Source organism: Gavialis gangeticus, unplaced genomic scaffold, assembly GCF_001723915.1.
Source record: "Gavialis gangeticus isolate Ggan-Ray unplaced genomic scaffold, GavGan_comp1, whole genome shotgun sequence".
Lineage (NCBI taxonomy): Eukaryota > Metazoa > Chordata > Crocodylia > Gavialidae > Gavialis > Gavialis gangeticus.
The window spans coordinates 7,843,786-7,867,184 of NW_017729000.1; the positions used below are offsets into that span (position 1 = coordinate 7,843,786).

General features: G+C 40.6%; 1 protein-coding gene and 1 long non-coding RNA gene across 7 annotated transcripts in view; one reads left to right on the plus strand and one right to left on the minus strand.

Annotated features, from left to right (window-relative positions):
• Positions 1 to 3,611: 3,611 nt before the first annotated feature.
• Positions 3,612 to 7,326, minus strand: LOC109289918. Its single transcript, XR_002095463.1, has 2 exons — positions 7,158 to 7,326; positions 3,612 to 6,501 (listed from the first exon to the last, which is right to left on the minus strand). It is a non-coding gene; the product is annotated as an uncharacterized LOC109289918 (long non-coding RNA).
• Positions 7,327 to 12,441: 5,115 nt separating this feature from the next.
• LOC109289919 (dual specificity protein kinase CLK4) overlaps positions 12,442 to 23,399 on the plus strand; it is a 12,802-nt gene continuing 1,844 nt past the window's right edge. The window contains exons 1-11 of one of the 6 annotated variants that reach the window (XM_019506198.1): positions 12,442 to 12,528; positions 15,646 to 15,797; positions 16,591 to 16,816; positions 18,050 to 18,140; positions 18,531 to 18,597; positions 19,846 to 19,962; positions 20,062 to 20,228; positions 20,316 to 20,410; positions 21,061 to 21,190; positions 21,638 to 21,720; positions 22,729 to 22,808. In XM_019506198.1, the coding sequence (XP_019361743.1) occupies positions 15,646 to 15,797; positions 16,591 to 16,816; positions 18,050 to 18,140; positions 18,531 to 18,597; positions 19,846 to 19,962; positions 20,062 to 20,228; positions 20,316 to 20,410; positions 21,061 to 21,190; positions 21,638 to 21,720; positions 22,729 to 22,808 (1,208 nt within the window). In that variant the 5' untranslated portion in view covers positions 12,442 to 12,528. Of the gene's footprint in view, positions 12,529 to 15,641; positions 15,798 to 16,590; positions 16,817 to 18,049; positions 18,141 to 18,530; positions 18,598 to 19,845; positions 19,963 to 20,061; positions 20,229 to 20,315; positions 20,411 to 21,060; positions 21,191 to 21,637; positions 21,721 to 22,728; positions 22,809 to 23,399 lie in introns of those variants that run through there. The other 5 variants (XM_019506200.1, XM_019506199.1, XM_019506201.1 and 2 more) reach the window with 5 other exon arrangements.

Below are 23,399 nucleotides of genomic sequence, written 5' to 3' on the forward strand. Positions count from 1 at the left end.
TAAAAAAAAAAAAAAAAAAAAAAAAAGCAGCTCCATAGAAACTTTTCTGTGTCCATGTCTGAATTTAGCTAGGAAACCACCACCAGTCCAGCTGTGGGCAAGCCCACCTAGGTTTTCAGGCCCACATACGTTGTAATGCACTCTCTCACCGGGTCACCCTTTGACCACTCGGATGCACCCTAGACTCTATGGTTTAGGGTCAGTCATGCCATATATATATAATAGCATTTCTTCCCATGAAACTCACTGGCTTGTAAGATGCAAGTCATGGGATTGAATTTGGTCAGTAAAGGCTGGGTCATGGATACCTGAGAAATCACTGTGGTCTGTTGTGACATATGAGATCAAGCGGGCTGCTTTTTCTTACCTGCTTCTCACTTGAGTCTGTCGCTCAAGTGAGAAGCAGGTAATTCTCAATGGAGGAACCTTGATTTCTGTTTCCACTTGGTTTGGCAGTGCCGGAGTTTGTTGATCTGTTTGTACTATAGAGAGTTTGTCTGTTTACTCAAGCTTTGGTCTAGAGGGGCTAATTGCAAAGAGGATGCAGAATTATTTCAGCAAGGAAGCCGGTGGTTTTGGAGGCTGCCAAGGTGTTAATTTTGCACCTGTGCTTAGACTACACGGAGAGAATCACTTTACAAATAACATTTAAAAAATGACACCCATTCAGGTGGAACTGTTTCCAGAGTGACCGTGTTACAAGCCTGTTAAATTCCAATCAGATCCAGGGTGATAACAATAAACATATCCATAACAATTGTAGGGCCTTTCTGTAATCTCTGAGTGGTCATTTTCCTTAATGCTTGTATCTCTTTAACAAGCCTGTTATGACTTCACTGTGGAAATGGTCTCCTTTAATTGTCTCAAACCCCAACGTATTTGGATCTGCTTTTGAAAGTGTCCATTATTTGTGCTCTAATGATCCAAAGGTGCTCGGGACAGCTGGGATTCTGCTACTCTGAAAATGAACTACCCTGTCACTTTTCTCAAGATCAGTATTCTGCACTTCTGGGGCACTTTCCAAGAATTCAAAGAACTTTTTCAGCATCCATTGGATTTTGTCTCCCGAGACCCCACTGGTGAGTTAAGCAATTTTAACAATAGACCCAACACTCTCAAACATGGGTGCTAAAAGTTAGTTCTTAAAGAGCCAGATTTCCCAAGTACCTAAAGATGCAGTAAGTGCCTAGTAAAATTTTACAAAGCCCCCAGGGTTCTGTCTCCTATGAAAGTAATGGCAATTTGGTGCTTATGGACTTATCTATTCCTAGATCTCTACATACCTCGATCTACACATGTTTAAGCAGTCATTTTTTTGGAGACAGTGGGCACATCTACATGGTCATGAATGCACTTTTGCTAATGCACATTAAATTTAGTACCTCCATTGTAAGGTTACTAGAAAATGGCTCATTAGTTTATTTTACTGTGCATTCGTGAGAGTGCAGTTTTTTGCGATGCTTTAATGCGCATTAAAATAGGTTAGTGCGCATTAAAGTACACGTGTAGATGTGCCCACTGAGCACCCTCAGGTCCTGTTGACTTGAGTGAACATTGAGGGCAAGTGGTTTTTCATGAGGCACACATAGCACTTCAGTCTCAAGGTTTGTTTCTCCTTGATGGTGATTTGTGACTTCAGGCTGCTTCCAGACTTTAAAAAAACAAAACAAAAAAAGCACACTTTACCGAAAGAAGCAGCATGTTAGTTGGACCCGGCTCTGCAGCATCCATATAGATTGGGTGCTTCAGCAGGGCTTTTTGGTGCTTTTATCTAATAGCTGATTCAATCAGCTATTAGATAAAAGCCCACAAAAGCACCCGATCTATACAGACATTAGGTGAGCTGGATCCAATGCCTTTTTTTGGCGCATGCTGGGATTGGCACGAGAGCACACCGAGTTCAAAGTAAAGTGCCATTTGGGTTGTTTTTTTTTAAACTGTAAGCAGCCTCAGTGGCAGAGGAAGCACTTGGCAACAGGAAAAAAACTGGTAGTTTTTTTAAATGAGCTTTTAGGATCATGCCCTGCCTTCATTGGATCATTGTTGATTTAATCAGAACAGGGTCAGGTCCTAAATTTGTCAATGACATTTGTAATTTATGCATGACTCCACTACGGGGAGAAAAAACAGAAAAATGAGACCATTATGGCCTTGTGTCAAGCACAGGTTTAATAGGTAAGATGACAACAACAACAGATTGTGTTAACAGTTTGGGGAAGGGACTTATCCCCAGAACTACATTTTTAAATGGCCTTTTATAGAAAAGATAAAAAGACAAACAAAAGCCTCTGAAATAGTGTCCCATTACTAATACTAAGGAACCCTACACTAGACCTTAAAGAAAGCAACAGCATTTAGCACGGAGCACTGGGCTGTTGCAGAGTTTTCAGGGGTTGGATTAGCCTCTAAATGACTTATTTAGAGTAGCTGTCATGCTTTCTAATGCCATTATTTTCAGTGGGTTTGTATTTGTGACATGCTTAAGCTAATGCTGCACTGAAGAAAAAAGCAAAGCTCAAGGTGTGGTTCTGCAGTGTTGTGCTTGTGTTTGAAAAACAAACATGCTTCTTGGTAAAATGTGATATATCATGTAAACCTTTTAGGAAAATTAGCAGGACTTTTCTGCCCTGTGCACACAGTTATGTTCTAAAAAAGGAAGCAAACCCAAACCAATCTTCCGTATCTCCTCTAGAATGATCATAGTGATAGCAGAAGTCATCTCTTTACTTCCTAAGGATCCAGTCCTGCAACTTTGGGTCTAAGCCCAGTAAAATCAATGGGCATATACTGAGTACCTTCAGCTTGAGCTGAATTCCATGGGATAAGGCTACACAGGGCTTGTAACGTGTCACCAAATCATGGCCTAAATTCCACATCAATATCAGTCATGTTATCGGACTAAAGCAGAGGGCTGATGCTAATGCAAACTGAGGTGCTAATACTATGCTTCAAACTGAGAAGCAATTTAAAATGTCCAAGCATTTTTCTCAAGTTCAAAGTACCTTTTGGCATGATTGCTGATACGATAATCACCCATGTAAAATTAGTCCAATCCCGTACTGATCCCCCTGTACCTTTATCATGTTTTTTGTTGTAAATAGATTGTTGTACTAAGCCTGAGCACTGGTCTGCTCACAATTGTAAACCCAGTTTGAAATGGAGGTCTGATCATTAAATATATAGTTTTAATGGACATAAAGAAAACCGGTCAGCAGTGAAGGCAGTGATTATTGGATTGCTATGCATATCACTGTAAAAGTGGTAATAAGCTAGCTTTATAATGACTTTGTTTTAAATTCCTGCTCCAAAGTGCAGTGAAATGCCAAAGGAAAGCCTCTAATTGATTTTGACAGGTTTTGGGTCAGACCTGCAATTATTAACAGCAGTGCTGCTTAAAGTTGTTGATAGAGATTGGTCGGTTGTGGTTATCCGCTGTTAGCATGGAACGAAATGCCTCTCTGATGCACAGGTTGACTTACCAAAGCTGGTATCTAGCTTGGGCAGAAGCTATCATTGACATTACCTGAGTCCTAGTAGCTTATGCTGGCACTGACTTTGACTCAACAAGTTTATTTGTACACTGAGAAGAGAATTTGGCCTCTGGGCTTTCGGAGCTTTTTTCCATTTTCATACTGAAAGAAACTCTCAGTGCTCTCTGAGGAGTCTCTCTCTCTCCCCCATAGGAAAACACAAAGGTTTGATTCTAAATGGATTGTTTCTGCTGTTTTTAGTCTCCTGGCAAGTTTAGGAAATGAGAAGGAGCAATGTGAAAGGCCATTTAGGAGCATTTATTGGTTCAAAACTGGGACAAAAGCTTTTCCTAAGTTCATGCTTCGTATGACCCTGATTCTGCCTTCAGATGTGGATACATAAGCTTCCACTGACACCAAATCAAGCCTCCTAAATGTATCCCAGGAAAGGATTTGCTCTTAAAAACTTTGGGGTGTGGAAAGAAAGGGTATCAGTGCCGAACAAGAGCTCTTCCAAAACACCATCAGGAAGAAATTCTAGTTCCCTGGCATGTGCAGGCCCTAAAAACATAGTTCAGCCCAAGAGTTCAAGGGTAGATCTCCCTTTGCTGCATCACCTGCCATCTGCAAACAGTCAGCCCAGGTTACTGGTGTAGCAACATGATGAAACCTTCTTCTGGCTTGTTTTCAGCGCTGTGTGTATTGCTATTCAGCGTACTTTACTCCAGGAATTTCTGGAGTACTTGTATTTCCCAGAGACATGGGATCTTGTCTGCTAACTGGACCATACTGTGTCCCTGGACAATACTGTGTCACCGTGGACAATGTTATGTCACCCCTTTAAAGTACCATCTTTTAAATTTGCACTCTTCTCGGACTATGTGATAGCTCTTTGCTGTTTGATGTACCAGGCGTAAGTCAGAGTTTAGAGAAGTGGTGTTATAACCTGGGTCATGGAGGAGTTGGGGAGATGGGTATTTTCATAGCCACCCAAACCAAGTTAAAGTTTACAGTCTGTCTTCACTTTGTACTGGAAGAAATTGCTACAGTACGGTATTTTTTTTAAACTAATCTGGCTAATTCTTAAAACTCCATGGAAGATACAAGCACTGGGCACTATTACATTTAAGTACGCTTTTAAAGATCTGATTCTTACAGGTATGCAATTACTAACTTCCTTTACAAGATAGTCTGTAAAAAGAAATAAAATTGCTAGTTTGTAATAATGATGGCAAATAAATCTGCTTCTAGGTTGTAGAACACTGGGGCTCATGCCCTGAATCTTCAAAGGATTCCTCTGCCATGAATATTTAGTTTACATAGGACAAGAAACTGAATTAAGATTTGTTGCACTTTTAGCTAGTTTTATTAAATGTGGCAGCCTCCGCAACTGCTGTCTTGTCCCTGTACTCAAAAATCATGGCTGTACATTCCAAATGTCTAACAAATATTACGCGTAGTATTATCAGACTGTTTTTACACCTTTGCTATTTGACTTTTTGTACAACTATACTTATAAATACTGGAAAAGTGTTGTGACAAAGACTTTTTAAAAGAAAGAAACAAACTGGGCACTGAAAGAAGTATGGAATTGAAGTCTCGAGTGTCTCTTGATCATGTGAGCAATCATAATGAGTAGCTATGTTTTTCCTGTACTATTTTTTAAACCGAGTTACTTCATATTATGACTAGCATTTTCAAGTCAAGCAGAAATCACTGTAGCATCCATTACACTCGAACAATGAAGCTTTGTTAAATAGGAGTTTTCAAATTAATATTGACACTTTATTAACTGCACAGGCAGGAAGCTGTCAGGTTACTTGAAAATGGCTATTGTGATTTTGTGACTGTACATAGATCTTACAAATTGTTAATGGTAATACACTCCCTGCATAAACACTGCAAGAATAGCATGGTCATTGATCGGCTTCATAACTGTTTGTGGAAAATGTCTTAACCTGCATTCATGACTATAGTGTCCAACCCATTCCCATGCCTTTTTATACAGCTGTGGTGAGATTGCTATGAAACCCATTTGTCAGTCATGTTCAAGCTAATTTATCCTTGTATAGAATTTGTATATTAAAACCTTAATTTATACTGTGTTTTAACAGTTTGCCTGAACTGTCTCTGGTTTCTAAATTTTGTAACGTGGGTGTCAAATAAAAAAAGAATTAGCTGATTGTTGCTGGTCCAGCTGTTCAGATTTTTATGCGTGTGAAGTTTTATTCTTGGGCAAGATTTAGATAACTGTGAATCTTCAGAACAGACTGCAGATAAATCCTGGCTGCTCCTAAACAGCCTCTAAAAATATACAGACATAAGTGATTGCACCAGGCAGTTCTCAAGAGAGATGGACAAATGCAGATGCATCTCAGAATTTCTGCTCTTCCTTTCACTCTACTGTGGTATTTTCCCCTGTATACACTTGAGATTCATTGCAACGGAAAGTGCAATTCAAAGGGAAGCTCTGGTTTTTATTTTTTCTTGATTATCAGTTGCCATCCCTGAAAAATAAATGAGAAGAAGGCTGTAGATTTTAGTCTTGTCATATAACATTCCAGAGGTGTCAGTACACCAGGGTCGGTACACTGGATGGTGGCAGGGGCTACGTTGGATGTTTCAGAGAAAAGAAAAGATTAAGGTGCCACCAATACCCAAGACCTGCACTGCATGGAATAGGTCAGGTGAGATTTATCCAGCTGATTCCAGCAGGTGAACCATGCCTCATGCTACAGAGGAAAGGCAACAGCCAAACGTGGGGGGAGGAAAAACATCCTTCCTGATCTTATGAATGAGGCAATTACTTATGACAACCTTAAGTCCTTCACTGACTTATGCTTCTCACATAAGAAGTCCCAGCATTTTCAACTAATTTTTGTGGTGAATAAGATTATGGGTTCCAGCCCATAGTCAGAAGAAGAATTAATTGGCAGAGAGGTAGCTTTGCAGTGCTCCATCCTCAACCTGTCCCTGCTGGAGAGGCTGGGAGCTTTGTTCTCATCTCTAGTCATGATCTGTCCTGAAGTATCTGAAATGGAAATCCCATAAACAAGAGAAAGAGAGAGAGAGAGAGAGAGAGTGTGTGTGTGTGATAATCCTGTTGGCCTTTTGCTAAACAGTTTCACCCTATTTCTTTATCCTACAATTCCCTGCTCTTAGATGTGCCATGGCAACTTAAGACATCCCCATCTCTGTGTCATTAATTAGCAATGATTCCCCCTCCCCTCCCCCCATTGGGGGACTGACTGCTTTCTCTATAAACCCTAGAAATGCTCCCAGTACCCTTTTTTTTCCAAGTTCATCCATCACATTCCAGCTCCCTTTTTAAACATGGCACTTGGTTAGAGTCATTACTGTATCCCAAAATACAGCCCAGTTCCTGCTACTGACCAGCTGAGCTGGCACATGATCTCCATCTGCTCCTGAAGCAAACTACAGTGCAAACGATGGGAATCCTTTACATAAGCAATAAGGCAAGACAAAACTACTAATCAACCAACCTCTAACACTGACCTGCGGAAACCAACCAAGCCTTAATTAAGAGAAGCTGACTGGTCTTTGTACAGGATAGGGAGCCAGGAACTTCTTGTTCTGACATTGACTCTTGCTGTGGCTTTGGGCAAGGCATGTAACTTCAGCCTTTAATTTCCCCTCTGTAAAATGGGAGGACTAAATAATATCTACTTCTCCAACATGGTCGTTACAGGATGGATCAGTGACTGTTGTACAGCGCTTAGACAATGAAAAGTCGACTGTGAAGGCTGTGCATTGTTGATGCCAAAAATTAAAGAAATTTGTTTGGAAAATTGCACTCTGAAGTAAATAATATTGACACCATCTCAAACATGCAAATGTGCCATGGCAAAGCTAAAAAGAGGAAGAGAATAGGTACATTACTTTTGTCAAAGGGCATAATCTAAAATGTAGCTTTATTTTTTTTGTTACCTCCTAGGACAGTGTAGGCATTTGATATTACAGTCTCCCTATATAAACACTGTAATACCTAAAATACACATACGTGGGCATGGTAATGATTGACAATAGCGTACATGCATATAATACATTCAAAAGGCTGGGTATAATAATTTTCTTATCAAACTGCTGCCAGTAGCATGGTAGCATTAGTTCCGTATTACATGAAATCACTCGCCCTCCTCCATGCTGTCACAACTAGAGCTCCTCTGCTTTTATTTAGATCACAACCCCCTCTGAGATGGCCATTTTTAGATGAGCTATTTCTGCTTTTGGACTATATAAGGATGCTACGGGAATACCAGCATCCTCATGTGCTCTACTGCTGTGTCACCATCGCCATCTGCTGAACAAAAAGGAAAAGGAAACATTAATAAACTTTAACATTCCTGTGCTGTGTTAACTGACCCTGTACAAGCGTTATGTTCTGCCCACTGTCAACTAGAAAAATGTTTGAAGCTTTGCTCTGTAACTCATCTGTCCACTGAATGAGGAACTATCTTTGTTTTTGAAACTGCATGTATATAAATACCAAAACAGGTATCAGATGGAAACCCAGTAGTGTGGTACAGAACATAAGTACCAGATAGAGGAAGCAAAAGCAGATCATTTGTCTCTGTTGCTTATTGCTCTCTGTTCTGCCAGCGATACTGGCTACTTATTCACCTCTCCCTTAAGTGCCCTTGGGTTTTTTTTGCCGTACCTATAAGACACCTAGTCTATAAGGCCATTTCCCTTTCCTCTTCTACATCTTCTCCAGACCCACTTGCAAAATGATGTCCAAGATTGCAACCAATATTGCCTAGGTAGCTGGCCAAATAATATATGCAATATAGGCATAAAGTGTCTTACCCCCTGTTCCCTGCATTTTCTGCTGCTGCTTGTTTTCTGAGGGAGTGAGTTCCTTGAAGCCTGGAGCAATAGAAATGGTATAGATTCAATAGTAAAAACCTCAAGGTTATTAGTATAAGGACTAATAAAAAGGCCATCTGCTATATGCTGGGAGGTCTTCATCCGGAAATTACAGATGAGGAGAAGAACCAGGATATACCTGTGGAAAGCTATGATCCAACAATGTGAGGTAGTTGTGAACTGGTAAAGTATGATCCTAGGCTACATCAGGGGAGGTATTTTTAGTAAAGATAAAAAAGTAGACTGGAACTTGATAAATTTATAAAAGGTTTTATATAAATTGATTGATCACAGTGATGAGAGACTAGATGTAATGGTTCTGGTGGTCCCTCCTTCTCCTATATGCCCGTACCTAAAATTTTTTAGCGTTTTGTCAGGTGCCTTTTATTAGGTGTTTTCTTATCTCTGGGGCATCAGGTGCCCATCACTGCTGAAAGGAACTCACTTGATCTATTTTTTCTACAGGTCTCATTTCCTTATTGGTCAATATCCATTATATATCATATTTTATGAATTTACAATCTGCTATCCTCATTGATTTTACTGAAATTTATTGCTGAAGTCCCACTGAAATTAATTGCGTGGCCAACAAGTTTGGGTTCCATCTGGAATACAAAACGTGTGGTTTCATTGATTCACTTTCAGTGCCTGATTCATATATTCCTTCTCTTTTAATAGTTTACTCAGTTGGTATTCACTAAAAGTGGCACAGAGGACAGGTAGTAGTTGCAGCCTGATGGTTTAGACAGGAAATCAATTGTTTTAGATTTTACTGCTGGGCTTTTTGGTGTCATGTAAAAGAGAAGCCTGGAGGACAACTTGTGAACTAGTAGTTTTAAGTATGACTATGGAGTCTGGCATAATAATGTCAACTTAGACGCTAAATTGCCACAGCAGAATTTTAAAAGCAGAAAAAAACTCTGAACCTGGCAGAGAATATAAATCACCTAGGGAACACAGTGGTAGAATGCAACAGTTAGTGAGTTCATTATGAGGAATTAATTGATCAATACATTTCATTTGGCACCATGAAACTTGACAAAGATGGTGTCTAATTGACCGCTGATGCCAGGTGAAAAGTAAGGGAAGGGAAGCAGGCTGCATTTAGTATTGTTTTGCTATAGGGAGAGTATAGCAGGGCATGAAGGTACCTGCTACTTGTAGAGCCGGAATAACTACTCAGGTGCTGGTTGCCAGGGCAACTGGAGGAAGCCAGTGACCCACACCTGCTAGTGGTTGGGTGACTGGAAGGGGCAGGGCCTGGCTCCCATTTAAACCCCAGGACTGAGCCCAGGGAGGTAGTTCCCTGTTGTCAACTAAGGGGGAGGGAGTTCTGCCTGAGTGAGGAAAAGGAAGAGGTCTGAATAATGTGATACTGGTGAGAGATGGAAAGACCTTGGAGTGGCTTGAATGTGGTTATAGCCCGATGGCTTAGATTTACGTTATAGCCAAGGGGCTTGTGTTTTGTGTACTGTTACACTAGAGGTTTGGCTGAGGCTATTGGGGTTGGAGGCCTCACAGGCGGCCCTCGGCAGCATGGGAACCCCAGCCCTAGAGAGGGGGCAGGGAGAAGCCCCAGAGAGGGGCTGCAAACCCTGGCACCAGTGAGGTGTGATCTTAAAAGCCGGGGAGCTCTGGTGCGCCTGTGGTGCAGCTTTGTTTTAGGTTTTGTTTTGTTTTTGTTTTTTTTTTTGTGGCCTAGGAGGCCACAGGCTCAGGGTCATCCCCTGGTTTTGGGTTTGCAGCCCTCCGGGTGTGGGGTTGGTGCCCAGGCCTCTGGACCAGGCTCCAGATTGGAGCAGGAAAAGGGGCCCTGGGCCTTAAGAAAATGGAAAAGGCTAGAGTCTCCGAGTCAAACCCTGTTTAGTGGGTTTAGACAGGGAGGCCTAGCTAGAGAAAATCAGGGGTCAGTCCCACATAGGGGAAAGGCCCCAACATACCCAATACAATTGGCAGCCTCCTGCTCGCAAGAACATCATCCTAATTTCCATCAAGGCATGGCAGGCAAATATAGGGTGGGACATAAGAACCCCAAAGAAGAATCCAAGGGCGCTCCATGCAAGGCCTGGAGTACTAGGAAGATGGCACTGGGAAAGCAACCTGTTACAGAGCGATTAGTTCAAAACCTAAAACTAGTGTAAATTGTAGGAATCTACTCATTCAGCAACAAAGCTCACCAGCAGCAGGTCACTAGCACTGCAGGGTCTACGCTACCAACTTGTTGCTTTTGGGGTACAATTTGAGATGTTGGGGTTCTGACTTATAAACTCGGAATGATGCAGGATCTGTCTGTCTGAGAGACCATCTACATGATAGATACTCTCAACCCTGCCAGTATTAAGGCACGGCTGAGATGGGGCAATGGAAAGGGCATTTTCTACAAGGATTCCTTGGTGTGTTTTTTTTTTTTGTTTGTTTGTTTTTTTTTGTTTTTTTGTTTTTTTTTGGGGGGGGGGGTTTATTCACACTCATAATCTAATGCTGATAAGGCAAGGCGTGACTGATGGCAAAACCGACCTCTCAGCAGTAGCATTATGATCGTTGACAAGGGTCTGGGAGCTCTGAGGCACCTAGCTAACTTGCTCCAGAACCTTAGACAAAATTGGAAGATGAGACACAGATAAATATGAAGCAGTGTCTCGGCACAGATCCATAGATGTTAGGGGCTGGAAGGGATCTCAGAAGATCATCGGGTCCAGCCCCCTGCACCAAGCAGGAAAGATAACTGGGGTCAGATGACCCCAGCAAGGTGACTCTAGTCTCCTCTTGAAGATTTCCAGGGTGGACAGAGCTTATTCCACAGTCTGGACACCCTGACTGTCAAGAAGTTTTTCCTAATGCTGAGCCTGAATCGATTTTTCTAGGAGTTTGTAGCCATTACTCCTGGTTTTCCTCTTGGGTGCCCTGGTGAACAGTTGCTCACCAAGCCCTTGCTGTGTTCCCCTAGTGTAGCGGTAAGCTGCTACCAGGTCCCCTCTCAGCCTTTTCTTCAGGCTGAAGAGTCCCAGGTCCCTCAGCCTTTCCTCGTAGCCTTTTGAGACTCTGATCATACGGGTGGCTCTTCTTTGGACTCTCTCAAGTTTGTCCACATCCTTGTTCAAGTGCAGCCCGCAGAAACTGGACAAGGCACTCCAGCTGAGGTCTCACCAGTGCTGAGTAGAGCAGAAGAATCACCTCCTTGTCTTAGCTGGAGATGCATCGGTTGATGCACGCCAGAGTATTATTTGCCATATTGGCTATAACATCACACTGATGGCTCATGTTCATACTGTGGTCTGTTATTACCCCCAGGTCCCTTTCAGTCGTGGTCCTGGTCAGTTCGGTGCTGCTGAGCCTGTACGTGTGCTGGGGGTTGCTTGTCCCAATGCAGGGTACTTCACATTTCTCAACGCTGAACTTCATCAGGTTCTGACCTGCCTGTCTAGGCCCGCCTGTATCTGAAGCCTATCTTCAAGCGTGCCCATGCTCCCCCTAACTTGGCGTCCTCCGTGAACTCAGCCAGCAGCAATCAAGTAATGGTTTCTCAAGCAAAGGCTGCGTGCACGGAGTACACTGCTCCCTGTCCTCCTCAGAGGAGTTGGCTAGCAAGCACCATAGCCAGAAAAGGACCGAGGTGCTGAAGCTGCCTAGTGGTGATCACAGTCTGCAGTGACACGGACGCTGAGGCTCTAAGGAAAGCAAGGCGCAAAACCAGCAGCCTGGGCCTCCAGAGGGACTTGAGGGCTTGCCTTCACCATGCCGCTGCCCTGACACGGCCCTTTGGTACAAAGTCTGGGGGGGTCCCAAGCACTAGCGACCACCTTCCTCGCCCCAGACCAGCCTCCGCTTGCCGGTGGGGGAACACGCTGACTGAAGCGAGCACAACCGCTCCAACGGCCCGGACAGCTTAGCCCCGCCCACAGCAGGGGGGCGGAGCCTGGTCCCTGCCCACCCCTATCAAGGAGACTGAGTCTCCCCCTGCGGCGGTGGAGGGGATTATGCACGGTGCGTGCGTGTGGCGTCACTCCGCAGGGCGGGCGGCGGTGGAGGGGCCACGCACGGCGCGTGCATGTGACGTCCGCGCGCAGGGCGGAAGGCGGTGGAGGAGGAAGCCGGGAAGGGCTTAGGCCGCCATTTTGTGTGGGTACGTGAGGGGGGAAGGGACGGCGCTCCTTGCGGCTTCCCGACAGCCGTAAGTGTCGGGAGCGCGTCGGGGAGCCTGGGCCCGTGGGGGTGGGTGCGGGGCCCTTCCCTCAGCCGCTAGCGCGGGTTTAGTCCTTGCCTTGTAGCCGCGGCCTGGTGGGGGCGGGGGCCGTTCGCGGGCGTTTGACATTACAGCCCGGGGGTGTGAATCAAGAGAAACCAGACGGGCAGAGGGGGTCTCTTTTATTATCCCAACGCCATTTTTTGAAAAAAATAAAAATAAAATGCTTTAATGGCAAGTGTTCTGGCCTCCGAAATAAAGAGAAATCGGGTTTCAGGTGGTGGGATGAGCAGAGAAAACTCGAGGCTGGAGAAAGGGGAAATGTTTTCAAATACATAGGCTTGGCACGCACCGTCAGAACCGTGTTTCCTGCCGGGCTGGTGATTTTTAGGCTGGCTTTTTGCACTTTTCAGACACTGAGTTGTAGCGTCCTGTAGCGCTGTCTTACAGGTGGGAAGTGCCACCGAGGGGTCCATCTGTTTGGTAAGAAATTGGGCCTGGAGGGATATTCTTACTGCGTTAAGTGCCATAAATTTTAGAGTTAAATCGATCCTGTGTCTGCGTTCATTCGGTCTGTCCGTAGGACAGCTACCTGGTATGTTTTTGGGGTTAGTTTCTGAAATGAAAGATGCTTTGCTTCTGCAGTACGCGCTTGCTGTTTTTCAGCTCATTCTTTACTTAAACTTCAGTTTGTTTACCCGTTGAATGTACTAATTGCAGCATGTATTTTAGTTTATCCATGTTTTTAAATATCTCTTCTGAAGAAATTTACAGGTGTTTGAAGGCAGCGGTTCCCAGACCTTTTAGACTGTGGACTGGCAAACGGTCGGCCAGCAAACTGCAGACTGGCAGCCAACCCTTTTTTATGTTGAGTATAAAAACCATTGCAGATTTTATGCTGAGTATAAAAAAGGGTTGGCTGCTGGTCTCCACAGTATGCTGGTCACTGTGGACTTCTGGTCCGGCAGCCAACCATTCGTGGCCTGGGCCTTGGGAATCTCTGTTTTTAAGGGGTTTCATTTTATTCTACCACAATGCTTAAGAGCAGTAATTCAGTCTACTGCTGTCCTCGTTTGGGGCAGAGCAGCCAAATTGTAAAGCATTTGCTTAATTGCATGCTTAGGGGGCTCTCAGACTGATCACCCATCATGCTTCTGCAGAGCTCTGTAATCGGGCTCCGTGTGCACAGTGATTCTTACGAGAACTCAGTTCTGACTGTTGTCTTGATATTTGCGAAGTAAATGTGCAATAGTTTAAGGTAGTGTTCAGATAAAACAAGTATAGTGTTTGCATCAGAGAGAAATAGAGTCAGCTTCTAGTGAAATGGCACTTGCTGTGAGAGAATTCGGGAGCCCTCAAGACTTCTAGTAAGAGAAGCTGCATAAGCCATAATATGTTCCTAAAAGAATTACAGCAGTAGGTTGTGCTGCCACCGTCCCTTGGGTTGCCTCATCCTTGGTCATTGGCAGAGTGATCATTTGCAAACTCTTCTCACATACAGTGAGTCTTTGTTCAATTGGATTTCTGGAGTCTGATTGGAAGCATCCTCACAGGATTTCCCCATTTTTAGCGAGTGGACACCTTCAATAATCACATGGGCTTTTTTCAGTTTGAGGTGTCACTTGAGACAAATTTCCCGGTAACTTTAGGATGCAATGAGATTTTGAAGACGGTTAAGTTAGAATACTAATTCCTAATTTATGTTCCCTTGTAACAAAATGAAGCAAAGATGGGGTGGGAGAGGTTCTACCATGTAGTTAAATTTGAAGAAATAAGGGACTATTGAGGAGAGAGAAAACAGAACAGTAACTTGCAGAAATGCTTACTTTATATTTTATGTTTATTCAATCCAGAGGATGTTGCAGCTAAATATAACCCTCCCCCTCCCCACCTTCTCCGCCCCCAAATTAATTTCTACTGATTCTGATTCTCAAAAGTACAATGCTTTCGCAGCCTCTTATGTTATGGGTAAATACCATTTTCTTTTGATGCTGAATATTTTCTGTCAGTTTAAACTTCAGAGGAATATCAGACTTGTAACACTGGCCCTTGTTCCTTCATCCTGTATTTAAAACAAGACTGGCTAAAATCTAATCAGTCTGGAAATTGTTGCATCTTAAATATCTATGTTAACACTCCCGCTGTGTAGTGAAGCCATTTTCTATAGGATTCCTTTATATGTCAGATGTCAGCTTATCTGTTACTCAGTATTCTGTTAATAGTTTTCTGCCTGCAGTTTTGCAGATAGTGAGTATTACAAATTTGGTTTTCCATGGGGGCTTCACTATTCGCTATTTTGCATAAGAGATGTAGAGTATTAGACTTGTTTAAATAATGTATTAGTATTCTAAATTGTCATTTAGGAGCTTCCTATAGTAACAGTGCCTTTATTGTATAGCTGAAATCTCTTAGTATTGCATGCATTGAAAAGAACCCTGTTTTATTTAAAGCTGTTTTGCCATATCTGGTGTATAAACATTTTGGTTTCTCTACTACCTAGTGGTACATACGTAGAGTCACAGAAACCAGTAGGGGCTTTCTGGAGCAGCAGGCACGCGCACTAACAAATCTCAGTACATTGTGCAATTAGTCTGAATCAGTTTTTATACCTTGACAGCACTGTGAATGGTTACTGTAATCAGCTTTTCTTCATTTACTAACGCTGACATGGGTGGGATGTGTAAAATATTTTCAAAAGGACAAACGTTTCCACGAATGAGAGTTACTAACTTCACCTTAGTGTGTACTGTAGTAGTGAGAGGATCCAGCCTTTTTGGCAGGTGTGCTGCAAATTAGTCCTGCCCCCCACAAGTACCAGTGATCTCTCCTCTGCCCAGTCTGCTGCCTGCTTTCTGCTGCCTATTCTGTGCTCCCTGCCTGATTTCCACCCCTGCTTTCTGTTTCCTGTCCTGTGCTCCCTGCCTGATCTTTGCTCCGCTTTCTGCTTCTTGCCCTATCTGTTGCTCTGCTGCGTATTCTTTCCATTATCTATTCTACCCCATGCCACAAAGAGGGTGCCTGTGCCACTTGTGACACACTTGCTATGGATTGACCACCCCTATACTAGAGTGTAAAACTTTTTTCCCCTATTATGTTTTCCAATAGATGCGGCATTCAAAACGAACTCAGTGTCCTGAATGGGATGATGAAAGGAGCTGGGATGAAGGAAAGCACAGCAGCAGCCATAAACGAAGGAGGAGGTCCCGCAGCAGTGCACAAGAAAGCAAACATTATAAATCACATGAAACTTCAGACAGGTAAAAGGCTCTGGATTGAAAGCACTGATACCTCTAGTTGTGAATTAAAATAGTTTTTTATTTAACTTTAAATTTCAGATTTGAACATGTGATACAGCTTTCTGCAAGAGAATGTTTTGATGCATCTCCTTCAAGTGGAAAACCAAACTCAGTTCTTTTTAAGATCGTGTTGTTTCTCATCTAAAATGTCAGAGAGACACGTGTACAATTGCATGAAGGTGGTTATCTGCTCCCTCTGTAGCTTTCATGGCTCTTTGCTGGGAAAAAGTCTTGAAACACAAATTTAATTTTGTGTTACTAGTGTGTTAATGCATGCATTAATACAGGCCTAATTCCGTTCCAATTTTCAAGGTGGAAAATTGGCTTGCAGCTTTTTTTTCTCTTCGTTTAAATAATTGTCTGTTTAAGAACATTGGTTCTTGCACCATGTAATTTCTGTGTGTTTTGGAGAGAACTTGAGCTAAAGTAGTGTTATGAAAGATAGTTGTATTGGGAAATAGTTCTCACTTCTGGGTCTTTATCTCGTATTATTTGTTCAGGTTACTGTGCTGTTACAGTTTGTATTAACAGTAATGCATCTGAGATGTACTATTTAAATATCTCCACTGTGTAAACTTGCTTGTAAATGCCTACCTATTTCTCTGTGGGGAGGTGTGTCAAGACAGGATTGTCAGTGTAAAGAAAGATGCCATATCATTTACAGTTAGCCTTAGTAGTGCAGACCAAATCAGTTGTCTTGTTGGCAAGCAGGTATTTTTAAAGTGGAGACAATTCACTTTAAATATATTTTCAGTCATTATTTGGACGATAGATCCATAAATGAGAGAGACCGTCATGACCGGAAATATATTGAGGAATACAGAAATGACTTCTGTGAAGTATATGACCACAGGCGTTATCACAGAGACAATGAAAAGAGTCACCATCATCACTATAGCAAATCCTCTGGCCGGAGCAGAAAAAGTAGTCATAAAAAGAAGCATAAGAGACATCATTGCTCCAGTCACCATTCACATTCGGTATGAGTAATTTTTAACTTTATTATTAACAGACTAGTGGTAATAGACCACTATTGAGTGCTAGAACTTCAATTCATGAGTATACGAGCTTAAGGAAATTTGTCTTTTTGTAAATAAAAGATTCCTAGCATTCTCCTGTGTGTGTATGTGTATAGATGTCTCTAGATAAAACTTTAGAATACTGTACTAGGGGGGAAAATTATAATTAGTACTGCTTATTCTATCGTGTTTCACTGGACAGTGTAAGGTAGTTGGTAATTAAATCACTGACATTATCCTTTTAAATTATTGCCTGGAAGTACATGTCTGTTGACCATTATTCTGTGTGACAGCGCAACTATCCCAGCTGTTTCACCATGTTAATAAATTAAGTTTGCCACCCAAATCCATTGCTAATGATAATTAAAAAATATTTAGCTTTTTTATTTAAATGTAAATGCTTATACATGAACATGCAATTTGAGGTCTGTCATGTGTTGACAGCGAGACACTTCAGTTCCACACACCTCTTTCCAAATAATTTGATCACTTGTAATCTAATGGCAGCTGAGTGTTTTTACTGAAGATCAGATGAGCTTCCTGTCTGCATACTAGCAGGGCATGCCATCTGAAATTTTCTCTACCGGCATGATGCCTGTTGAAATTTAGTTGTATTTATATACAAAGTAATGCAAATTTGCCCCAATCATTCAGTAGAAGTAGAATGATGCATTAGATTACACACTGCTGTTCAAGGACTTTTTTGAGTAACTTCTTTGCTTTAAATATGAAGGAAGTAATATTGCTTGATAAATTCTTTTACTTAGATGACTTCTGTTATTTAACAACTTTGGTCAGTCAAGGAATTCTCACCTGGCTATAAGATTTATATACATGAATAAACATTAACTTTTGCTATTTTATATTAAGTTATTAGAAAATAATGATATTGCAGTCTTAATATCAGTCTTCAGCTAAACCAGTGTTTGAGAGACAAAATTGTGTTGTTTTTTCTGTTGCCTTATCACTTTCAGTATTTATCTGAAAATCTGTTCCTTGCCATGTTTTTCTTCTGTAACATAAACTGTGCCCTGTGAATTTCTGGGGACTGAATTTGAAATTGCTCCTGCCAACTGTTCGTGGCCTGGTGCGTAACTGAATGCCTGAATATCTCCCTGCTGAATGAATTGCGTATTCTGCCCTGAATTCACTCTGATATATTGATTGGCTGGACGATCTTGGTGCCGTTTCCAGAAGAGTCACCGAAGGAAAAGATCCAGGAGTGTAGAGGATGATGAGGAGGGTCACCTGATCTGTGAAAGTGGAGACGTACTAAGAGCAAGATGTATAGAACATTTTTCAACACTTTTTAAAAAAACTTTTCAGCAAAAAATCTGTTTAGAATAGTATGTCAGGAGGGGGGCTAAGGAAATCTTCATTGCTCTTTTTGTTCTTTTTTTTGTGCTTTTTTTTGTTCTTTTGCATATCTTCTTTTCTGTAGAATTTAAATACTGTTGTTCCAAAGTAGTAAATGAAGCTTGAGATTAGAACAAGAGATAGTTGTTAGCTAATTTTTTCATGACACCTGTCCAATAAAATAACACATTCAGATGTTGAGGCTTAAAGCAATTATTCTTTTAAAATGGCACATTTTTTAAAAACCTACTTTGATAGCATTCATCACTATTTGAGTAAGGCAGTAACTAATCTGACTTTTTTTCTTTCATCTTTTTAGATGAAATTGTTGATACTTTAGGGGAAGGAGCATTTGGAAAAGTAGTGGAGTGCATTGATCACCATATGTAAGTATACTTATCATCTTTGTAAGCATACTGTTACAGTAAAACTTTTTTATTTGGAATATGAAAAGATAGTCCAGGTATTATTTCTTTCCTGTAATATAGGACTTCAGATAAAATATAAGCTGTTGCGGTATATAAGTAGAAAAAAATCATTGCACTTTTCAATGTTGAGAAGACATAATAAACTTGGATGTGTGTTTTATTGTTTAAAAATAATGTAATTTCAAATACTGCATCTGTTTGTCAGATTCCCTTGTCAGTTTGTAAGGTTCTTCATCCATATAGGCCTATCTTTCAGTATTTTTCTTTCTCCTGTTGCTGTATAAAAACCCATGCAAACAGGGCACTGACAGCAGGTGGGAAATGGTGGTACTATACAGACATTTAACTACATGATATCCCAACATAATTGTTAGGTAGCTGGTATTATTGCCTCTTTGTTGATGGCACAACTACAGTGTGTGAGGGGTCCAATCCTCTATTTGGCCCCTACAATTCGTGTTGAAGTCTTTAGGAGTTCGTGGGTATAGAGAGAATACAAAATTGTATGTGGAGAAGTTTACTTACAGAAGACCACACACTGAATCATTGGCAGAGCCAATTTAAAGCTACTGCTTGGAATTAGAAATTGACGTTTCTGGCTTTTAATAATTTTCCTCTGTCCACTTGACTTCTTTTTAACTTTTGTATTTTAAAAGGCCTATTTTGAATGGACAGCAATCCATTATACTTTTTTTTATGCATGTAGATCTGTCGGTTCACAAGAGTGGGGAAATATTAAAAATCGAAGGGTAAGCTGTGTTTAAAATTGTGAAAAATATTTTCCTTAGTTCCAGCAGGAATGTTGGAAACACAGCAAAATAGTAGTGTGAGGTGCTGAGAAATTTGCCATTTTTGTAGTACTTGTGTGCTCTTTTCAGTGAGGGCCCTGTTAACTGTTGTTGAAGACTAACCCATCCTGTGCCTTACAGGGGATATGGCCTTGCCTCCAACTGAAAACTGCAGTTAATGAAAAACACAGCTGCTGGTCTTTTAATGGCATCTGGTTAATACATTTATAATGCCAGTCGGTCCCTTAACAAGTACTAAATTCAAATGCCCCTAAAACCTAACTTGCAGTTCTCTGGTGCCTGCAGTTTTTGAAAGTGCCTTTGAATCAAAGTGCATTAGAATTTTATAGGAGTATAGAGTGTATACTTTTGAGAACTAATACAGTACAGTCGTAATGTTTCACTTCTTATTTTCAAGGAGAGGAATGCACGTAGCGGTTAAAATTGTGAAAAATGTTGGTAGATACCGTGAAGCAGCCCGCTCAGAAATACAGGTGTTGGAACATTTAAACAGCATGGATCCAAGCAGCACGTTGTAAGTGTAAAAGTGGACTACAAGTCAATGTCTTAAGTATTTGAAGAAAGAGACTATTTTATACATTAACTGTGTTTTCACTGTTTTTTTTTATTTAAGCCGCTGTGTCCAGATGCTAGAATGGTTTGATCATCACGGTCATGTTTGCATTGTTTTTGAGCTGCTGGGACTTAGTACCTATGATTTTATTAAAGAAAACAGCTTTTTGCCATTTCGTATTGATGACATAAGACATATGGCGTATCAGATATGTCAATCTATAAATTGTAAGTAAACTGATATCTTCATAATGTGTGCTCTAAAATTTTGAGAAAATAGTTTATTAAATCAAGATTTCTGTTTTCTTCTTTTAGTTTTACATCATAATAAGTTGACTCACACAGATCTGAAGCCTGAAAATATTTTGTTTGTGCATTCAGATTATATAGTAAAGTACAATGCTAAGATGGTAAGTTTACATATTTTTTGCCAGCTCCTATTGGCCTGTTTTTATACTGTTTATTTTTATTCGGTCTGTCTTAAATGTTAGCTTGTCAAATATGAAAATATGTGATAAAGAGTTGTCTTACCTAGGCTAGTCAGCTGTTCCTCAAGCTGCATTATCCTTTTGCTGACCTTATAAAATTACTTGGATTTTAAGCGACTGGTCTTCAAGGGTGGCAGAACAATATCACACAGTAGCAGAACAGGGCCCGTGTTGCTTTCCTAAGTTCCAGCATTTCATAGAAAGTTTAAGTTGACCCTGTGAGTCTTCTGAAATTCCAACAAATGAAGCCAAACCATAGAAATATAGTTTGGATTTGTGTACTTCATAAACCACATCAAGCAATCATCCTGCACTAAATCTAACTAAGACTTCAGTCCTAATACCAACATATTGTTAGCTGAAGCAAAATATTCTCAATAAAAATACTTGTGAGACATTCGTGTGCATGTGGACATGCACATACAAGCTCAGGACAAAACAGCTTGGATTTTCTTTTTTTTTCCCCAGGGTTGGTCATTATTTCATGATATGTTGCAGGTATTTTAAAATGATATATGTATATACTATGTTTTTTCTGAACGTCAGCTTCTTCATCTGATTTTTTTTTACAGAAACGAGATGAACGAACACTAAAAAATACAGATATCAAAGTTGTTGATTTTGGAAGCGCAACTTTTGATGATGAACATCACAGTACATTAGTGTCTACGAGACATTACAGAGCTCCTGAGGTTATTTTAGGTCAGTAGTCTTTGATGCATCCTGACAGATAGGACTTGGTGTGTTAATTACCATTCAGCTGAAAGCTCCATCACACTTCATAATATGTACTGATTACTTTCTGATAGTCATGGTAATTCAGTGCACAGTTCTTTCTGCTATTACTAGGCAGTTTGTGATGCTGAGTTATGGATGGGAACCATAACTCTACACTACACTACACAAAGTTTGTTCTGTGTTTTTGATATAAAAATTATTATAGTATTTATTAAAAACGTCACTAAAATGTTTAGAAAATAAATTCTTATATTTTTATATCATAAAATGGCTTCAGAGGGGAGAGAAGTTTTAGAGACAGTTGAATTGGAATTAAGCAAACAACTAGTGGTGGCTGATTGGTGAATTATCAACTTTCAGCTTAAGCTAAAATATTTTAAGTATACTTTGGTTTTCTTTTTGTCTTTGTAGCATTGGGATGGTCTCAGCCCTGTGATGTTTGGAGTATAGGTTGCATTCTAATTGAATATTACCTGGGTTTTACAGTATTCCAGGTAGGTATCTAAAGCAAAGTAAACCATTTTGTTACTGACTCCTGACTTGATCTTTCTAAGACTCCTACTTACAAGACAGTAACAGTTAAAAGCAAACTATTTGTGATTTTAAATATTATAGTTGATATTGTAAATGGAATACATTTTATCTAAGGTAACATGCTTTCTTTATAAGTCTTTAAAACTCGTAGAATTTAGCTAAGAAAATGATATAAGCTGTTACCTAATTTATTTATAGCTTTTGGCAGTCTGAGGCAGGGATACAGCAGAAATAAGTTCTAGTAGTCTTACAGGTACTGCTAAACATGCAAAAATGAATGAGTGAATTTAACATGCTGTGTTGTATGAAAATTGGCCTTTCATTGACCAGAGAGTGTTGTACAACTGAATTGGCATTTATATGAAAAAATTTCCTGTGCTTTTAAGGAGCATTGGGTGGTCTCTGGCTGAGAAGAATACATTAATGGCTAGAAAATGAGTTGAATGAATGTGTCCATTGTTAAAATCACAATTTTGAAGGATTTTGGGCAAGTTGCTCCTTCTGTTTGTCTCTGAAAATATGGTAAACTGATTGTTAGTAAAGGTATTTGAGCTCCTTAGATTAGTTGCTTTCAGAGTTGCTTAGTACAGTTTTTTTTTAAAAGTTGCTATCTATCTTTAAAATCTTGCTGCTATAAGTAAGTGTACATGAGCAATTTTATAAACCATAAGTTTGTCTAGGAAAAAATACTGAAAACTAAAAATCACGTAATGTTCTTGTTAAGAACCAACACTGTCATTTTTTTTTTTTTTGAGGAGAGCATTCCTGCCCTGGGAAGTATAGTATATTCCCAGCATGGTTTCGTTTGTGCTTATTATTCATAATAGTAGTAATAGCAATATACAGGAGTAATTTTTTTAAGATTCTGTAATAAAGCAATGGATGCCTCTTACAATGTAGACTAAATATCATTAAAGAATGTACAGGGCAAACAGCATGCAAGTCTCAATAACTCTTTCTTTTTACAGACACATGATAGTAAAGAACACCTAGCAATGATGGAGCGAATATTAGGGCCTCTACCTACTCACATGATCAAGAAATCAAGGTAAAGTCTTTATAGGGAGAGCTAATAGCAACCCCTGTCTAGTTTTCTTAACGTTTCTGTTATTAAAAAAATAAATCGTGCATCTCGGAACTCTAAAATGTCTTTTGTTTGTCTTTGAAAATTGGCTAGGGAGACATCATAGGGTTCTTCCTGAAGAGTTTGCATGAACAGGTTTGTTACATAATTACTCAACAGTTGTGTAGTTCCCATCGCCTTCATATTTCCAGACTTGAAAACTTCTTTGCACTTTAATGGTAGAGTTATACAGTAGCTTTTAATAGCTGGCCACACCTGAAGTCTCCACAGTACTGTAAATGAGCCTGCTACCTGCTAAATCAGTACTTTCAGATGGTTTCTGTGCAGTTTGGGAATTCCTGAATTTGTGGCCAGAGATGAAGGGCTTTTAAGGATAATCTGCCCTTCCTGGACCCTCCAGGATGGGGTTTGGCCCTGTTGGATCCCATTTTGCTAAAGTTTAAGGTGTGTGGCACTTGGTTCCCACAAGTGTGAAAAGCTACAAGCTGATACTGAGCTGTAGAGAAAATGTCCTTTGTTTCTAGACTAATAGTAAAAAAAAAAAAAAAAAAAAAA